Source organism: Nannospalax galili, unplaced genomic scaffold (assembly GCF_000622305.1).
Source record: "Nannospalax galili isolate Female #2095 unplaced genomic scaffold, S.galili_v1.0 scaffold648, whole genome shotgun sequence".
In the NCBI taxonomy this organism is placed as follows: Eukaryota; Metazoa; Chordata; class Mammalia; order Rodentia; family Spalacidae; genus Nannospalax; species Nannospalax galili.
The window spans coordinates 2,113,254-2,120,077 of NW_008360311.1; the positions used below are offsets into that span (position 1 = coordinate 2,113,254).

The window sequence follows — 6,824 nt, forward strand, 5'->3', positions numbered from 1 at the left end:
CCCTCCCTCCCCGCCCCCAGTCTTCTCTCTCTTTCTCCTAACCACCCCTCTTCCTGGCCACCATGATGTGAGATCTGCTCCATCACATGATGTCCAGCCTCTCCACAGGCCCAGAGCAACAGGATCAAGTGAACGTGGGCCGAAGCCTGCGGCCCAGGAGCAAAACCAACCTCTCCTCAGCTCAGGTGTCTTGTCACAGCGACAGAAAACTGACCAACACACCCAACATTCTTAAACTCTAACCTCTTGACCACGCATGCATTAGCTCTGTGTTCCCTGCCTGCCTCCTCACCACCGGGCCCCCATCTCCGCAACACCCCCCTGAACCTGTCTCCCTTCTGCTTGGAGCTCCTCCCCTGTGTGTTCCTTCTAGTCTTTTGTACTCAGTTTAAATATCTATTCCTCATGGATGCTTTCTATGCCCATCTGCCTTTCTTTCTGACCAGCCTAGAACACTGTTTTCTAGTCCAGCCTCCCTTTCCCTTCAGAAATAGTGCCACAGTTTCTAATTATTGACTAGTTGGTTTCCTACTTCCTACAGCAGAATTTCTCAACCTCAGCCCAGTCCCTATTTGGGGTTGGACAGAGGAGCTGCTGGATTGCCTGCACTTTGCAAGATACTGGCCAGCATCCCTGACAGTAGCCCACCTGATGTCAGTGCCATACGCACAGCTGTAACGACCAGAAAGTCTCCAGAAGCTGCCAGATACTCCCTAGGAAAGGAGGAGGGCAGAACTGCCCTAGTTTGGGAAACAGGACCATGGATTGCAGCCCCTTGTCTGTCTGTTCACAGTCCCTCTCCAGCACACAGTGGGTACCGAGTACACACTGTTGAGTGAGTGTTGACTCTTGGTCAGCTCTTACACACTCATCGCTCACCGTCTACAGCCTCCTCACAACTATAAACACTCTCCCCTTTAGACCCCTGTTTTTTATTCTTACCACTCAACAATTGCTTGACGTTGACTCGGACCTTGGCAGAGAAAACTCTGAAACTGTCAGCTTTGACCTGGGATGAACATTGCCCTTCACCTGGCTGAGAGGTTTCACCATCCCAGGTGCATCCTCTGATGACCCAGCCCAAGGCCGGCCAAACTGGACATCCCATCCAAGCTCACCGACACCACAGCATCCCCCACTCCCTCACTGCTGGGTCTCTGTCCTCCCTGACGTTGAACCAGCTTAAGGTTTCACTCACGCTTCTGTCCCCAGCATCTGATGCTCAACCTGCAATCTGATGCATGTGATCAATGTGGCGACCAGACCTGACAAACGGATGGGAGATAATAGAGCCACATGATCATTTAACAGTGTCCCGGTGAACACTGCCTCCCTAAACTGTCACCTTGAGGGCCTGGGCATCTGTTCAAATGCTGCTGACATTTCTCAAAATACTCTGACCTTTTTTTAGGGCAGGGCTCTCAGAGCCAACCTCCTCAGCCATAAGAATCTGGCTCCTGTCACATTCCACATCACACTCCCTTCAAGTCCTGAGAGTCACATTGACTTCCCTCACCATCTCATCTTATTAACCAAATGTGATCCTTCCATGACTACTTCTGTGGAAAGAAGAAAATCAAATCTTCTCTGAAAAAACAAAACGAAGAAAGGTGGGTGTGAGGAGGCTGAAGACAGAGCGTGTGCGAGGGGCTCTGGTGCTGTCTGGGCAGTGGCTTATCCTGAGAGCTGCACCTCCATATGTCCTTCCTGTGGATCGGGGATTCTTGGCTGCTGGTCAAACTCAATCTCATCTGCAAACTTATCAAAGCAGAGTACACCAGGGTCTGGAGAAGATGGCTCAGGCAGCAAAATGCTTGCTCTGAAGCTTGAAAACCTGAGCTCAGATCCCTAGCACCCACATGAAGAGCTGGGTGTGGCCGTGTGCCTGTAATCCCAACCCTGGGGAAGGAAGGGCAGAGGCACTGGGTCCCTAGTCAGTGAGCTCCACGCTCAATGAGAGCACCTGTGTCAAAAATAAGGTGGAGAGTGATTGAAAGACACCTGACAATGACCTCTGGTCTCTATACACACTTGTACACATGTGCACCTGTGCCCACACATGTGCGCGCACACACACACACACAAATGTATACACACATACAAATAAATAGAGTATACAACTATATAGTAAGCATCTGTGCTAGACTTTTTATCCCTGTGGCAAAACCTGGGAGAAACGGGCTTGAGAGGAAGGATTTGTTTGGGCTCAGGGGTTCAGGCCCACAGTGACCTGCTCCATTGACTGAGGTGAGACTGAACATCATGGAGAGGGGGGATAAGGCAGAGCAGACTAGATCACTTATGGTGGATAGCAAAAGAGAGGGAAGGGGGGGGAGAGGGAGAAAAAACCAAGACAGGGGACAGATACCCAAAGGACATGTCCCTTGTGACCTACTTCCTCCAACCAGGCCCCACTTGATTACCAGTGGATTGATCCCCTGATTACATCAGAGGCCTCATGATCCAATTGCCTCCTGATGAATGGATCCACCAGCTGGGGACCAACCTGTCAATACACAGGATTTTAGAAGGCATTTCACATCCAACTCTTGAGAATGACCCAGCCCAGTGAGGCTGGTGTGCAACAGCAGAGTTAATTGGACAGGTTGACGATGGTCAGATAGAGAAGAGCAGGATGCACAGCTTCAGATGACTGTGACACAGGACTGGGAAGGTGTCACTGTCCTCCCCAGGGCCTATCTTCTGTTGTCATGATGCCCGATCATAGAAAGTGTCCCCTGGTCTGGAAAGGGGGCCCCCAGCATGTGGTGCCATCGCCCTGGCCTAGGGAGACAAGAACACTGAGGTCTCCCTGGTCTAAACCCTCTTGGCCCAGGTCCCCGAGCCTAACCACTGGAGTTCCCAAGAGCACACCTTAAAATCCAGCATGATGTCCCGAAGCTGCAGTCTCCTGTCCAGGTCCAGCTGCAGAGAGACGGGGCTCACATCTGGAGGGACAAGAAGATATTGGATCAGACTTTCCCCTCCCAGCCCTCAGAAGGCCCAGGACAAGACCAGGTCCATGCAGCCTTGACTCTGAGCCTCCTCTAGAGGAGGAAAGGACCAGTGTGCTTCTGCTCCTGTCCCCATCCAAGTCTGTCCTCAGTCAGACTCCTTCCCACCCTCTCCAATGCCTGTGATACCCCAGAATGTTCCAATCTGCCTGTCACAAACAGGTCTGTTTCCAGGCCTCAAGTCCCTCCACGTGCCCACGGAGAACTATCTCCCCACATACCCTCTCCCCAACCTAAGTCTTCTGCCTACAGCATCCAGCAGACCCACAAAGCAGAGCCGGAGGGTTCTCCTGCCCACTCCCCACCCTTTGTCACAGGAACAAGCCTGGAGACCGAAAGCATCTGGAGCGCCTCCACGGCCCCAGCCGGAGGAGCCTCCACAGCCACGGGCTCCCGCAGGCAGCAGGTCTCACCGTTCCGTGACTGCCACCAGCGCATGGGGCCTGAGGACGACACGACGTTCTCCACTCGGTGACTGTTGTAGTTGTGAGGCAGTCTGGAGTCACACTTGCAGCATTTCATCTGCCACTGTGGGGGAGACGAGGGAGATGGAGAGCTTGGAGGGGTCCCAGCACACGTCCTCTGGAATCCCATCCTCGGGAACCCACGGATGTCACCAGCACACGGGGAAGGATGAATTTCTTAACCCCAGGCTAGTGGTCTTCTCCTAAGCTTTTATTTACTCATATGTATTAGCGTTCTGCCTGCATGTATGCAAGTGTACCCTTGTGCAATATGCACGGAGTCCAGAAGAGGGCACTGGGCTCCTGGAACTGGAGTTATGGGTGGTTGTTAGCCACCATGTAGGTGCTGGGAACTGAACCCAGGTCCTCTGCAAGAGCAGCCAATGCTCTTAACTGCTGAACCATCGCTCCAGCCCCCATGCATATGAATTTAGCACTTGCTAGCCACTAGGCATGACCGAGGATGTTTATATCTTGTTTAATATTAGCAATGAAATGGGAGATGGCTGAGGTTTTGTTTCTTTGGTTTTTTTGAGACAGGGTGTTGTCATGTAGTCCAGGCTGGGGGCTTCTCCTGCCTCAGCCTCCTGAGTACTAGAAACTTCCTTCCTGTACCCAAAGTGTTTGACAAGGTCGGGGCAGGGGGATCAATTATCAGTATTAAGAAGTAGCTTGTGCCTACGGCGCCTCAGGAGCCTGAAACAAGTTTAGTCAACATAGGGAGACCTAGCTCTTTCGTTTGTTTGTTTTGAGACTTCACTGTGTAGCCCTAATTGGCCTAAAACTTGTTTTGTAGACCATCCCAGGCTGGCCTTGATCTTTCAAAGATCCACCTGTCTCCTAATGCTGGGATTAAAGTTGTGACCACCACACTGGGCCCAAGACTTACCTCTTAAGAGTGTAAAATTAAATGATGGAGTGCTAACCAGGTGCCAAGAGCTACATTAGGTAATTTACATGTAAGACCCTTCCAAGGGGCTGTCTCGGTAGAATGCTTGCCTAGTCGGCATGAAGACCTAGGTCCAAGCCCCCAGTATGACATAAAGCTGGGTGTGGTGACACATGTCTGTAACCATCTACTCCAGAGCAGAAGGCAGGAGATGCTGAAGTTTAAAGCCATCATTGGCCACTTAATAAGTTCAAGGACAGTTGTGGGATACATGAGGTGTGGTGGCCACACCTTTAGTTCCAGCACTTGGGAGGCAGAGGCAAGCGGATCTCTGTGAATTCAAGGCCAGCCTGGTCTACATAGCGAGTTCCAGGCCAGTGGGGGCTAAAGGGAGCCCCTTTCTAAAAAAAAAAAAAAAAAAAGAATAAAGAAAAACTATTCAATTTTCACAGCAGACCTCAGAGGTAAGTAGTATTCAACCCACTTCACAGACGAGAAAGCTGACGCTCAAAAAGGCAGCCTGACTTTCATACTTACCAATTTCCAATATCCACACAAAAGGGTCCCTTCTCCCTGCTCCCCTCCCTGTCTCTCTCCTCTCGACTACTCACTTCTCCAGGACATCTGCTGAGTGGCAGACTCACAGGAAGCCTGCTAAGGTTTACCATCTCTGTCTCATTCACTGAGCCCCAAGCAGCCCCTGTGCTGACCCTGAGCTGACCTTGGGGGAGCCCACAGCACTCTGGGAAGGACCCACCTTCTCCAGCTGGCCCCACTCAGCTACCATGGAGCCTGGAGATGTGCCACCGGCTGGCATACCTGGGTGTTTACATCATCCTTTTTGGGCAAGAGAAGAATAGAGCAGGATGCCCCTCTAGACACTGCTGTGGTCCTTGGCAGGGGATGTGCCCTTCTCCACATCACCTAGCCTCCTGGGCAAATTTTCCACTCCCATTCTGTCTGCACTCAGCACATGTCTGGAGGAGGGACAAGGGCCAGCTGCCTTCTTCTGGCAGATGCTGTCGCCAGAGCTCCCCACCCCCCAAGCCCTCTGCTGGGAGCTGAGCCCAGCCCTTGCCTGGCCAGGGCAACATCCAACACAAGGCTCTTTCTTTCTTAGCCTGAGCCGTGGAACAAGGGACCAGAAATGGCCTTAATACTCCCAAGTGACAGAATATTATGTAACTATTAAAAGGAGTTTAGAGAAACATTTTAATTGCATCGTGGAGGGATCTCATAATGTTTTATGGGTAAAAAGTTAAGAGAATAAATTTGTATACTTATTATGATCTCAGATACATTTTTGAGGACACAGACCATGTTGGGAAGGAGATAAATATGCCACGACAGATGAAAATGCCCATTTTGACCATGTCAACAGCAAACAGTTCAACTTAACATACTTAATATCCCTGTAAACAGGATAGTAGGTGACTTTTCCCTTCTTTTATTATTTTTAATGTTTAAAATTCCATATCTTGAATATTTATTGACTTTTGTAGTTCTGAATATAGATAGCATTATGAAACAAAGTAAAGATGCCCAGGGTCTGTGTGGGTTCACTGCCCTGCACAGCCCCCAGTCATCACAGGGACAGTGTGGAGGGCCTCCCACCATCTCCACTACCCTTCCACATGCACAGTCACTGATGAGGGATCTGATGGCCTCATGGACTCAAGACACTGACTGTGTGCTGCTGTAACATAGCAACGGAGGGATCTAGCTTTGCCTTCGAAGGCAGGCTGATCCCTGACTTCAGACAGGTATTTTAAGTAGCTCTGCTGACTTGCCAGCAGGGTAGGGCCTGAAATAGAACAGTCACGACAGGAGCTCAGCAGAAGCCAAGTTGTGGGCTTGCCTCTGACCTTGGCTTCCCTCTCCGTGTGATGTACATATATGTATGTTAGTGGGAGAGGCTCTCCTCACATGTGGTAAGTCCCTCTTTCTCTCCAGCAATGGATGCTCTCAACAGCTGTACTACCCACAACAGCTGCGCTGCCCACCCTGGGGTCCCGTGCACACTACCCCAAGATGGAGCATTCTTACCCATCCAGCCTGCCAGGCCTCCAGCCAGTTTGGCTCCTGCCTGCTCTCCAGCTGCAGGGCTGGGCCTTCACCCTTCTCCTGGAGCTTTCTAGAAGCTCAGCAGTCTGATGGGAAGATAATTTCTTCCAGAGAGCTAAAGGAAGGCGGATGAGCAAGTGAGAACCTAGGGTTTGAGTCACTGTGGAGAAGGAAGAGGGATGCACAGGAAGGCTCTCCAGAGCCAAAGGGGAGAATAGATAAGCAGGCTCTGGTCAGTCATGGTGGGGCCTCTTCGGGAATGACTCCAGGGCCGCCTGTGTCTATCGGAGAAGCTTCAGACACGGTCATGGCCACCAGCCAGGGCCTGAAGGAGGAAGCCAGGACCAAAACAAAACAAAAATTCCATCTGCCCTCAAGAAAAGATGGGGGGGG

At 51.1% G+C, this 6,824-nt stretch overlaps 1 protein-coding gene across 1 annotated transcript in view; it reads right to left on the reverse strand.

Moving 5' to 3' along the window:
- Lamb3 (laminin subunit beta 3) overlaps nucleotides 1–6,824 on the reverse strand; it is a 42,331-nt gene that overhangs the window by 20,826 nt on the left and 14,681 nt on the right. The window contains exons 4-5 of the mRNA XM_017796032.2: nucleotides 3,428–3,542; nucleotides 2,875–2,948 (exon numbers count right to left, since the gene is read on the reverse strand). Coding sequence (XP_017651521.1) covers nucleotides 2,875–2,948; nucleotides 3,428–3,542 — 189 coding nt within the window. The remainder of the gene's footprint in view (nucleotides 1–2,874; nucleotides 2,949–3,427; nucleotides 3,543–6,824) is intronic.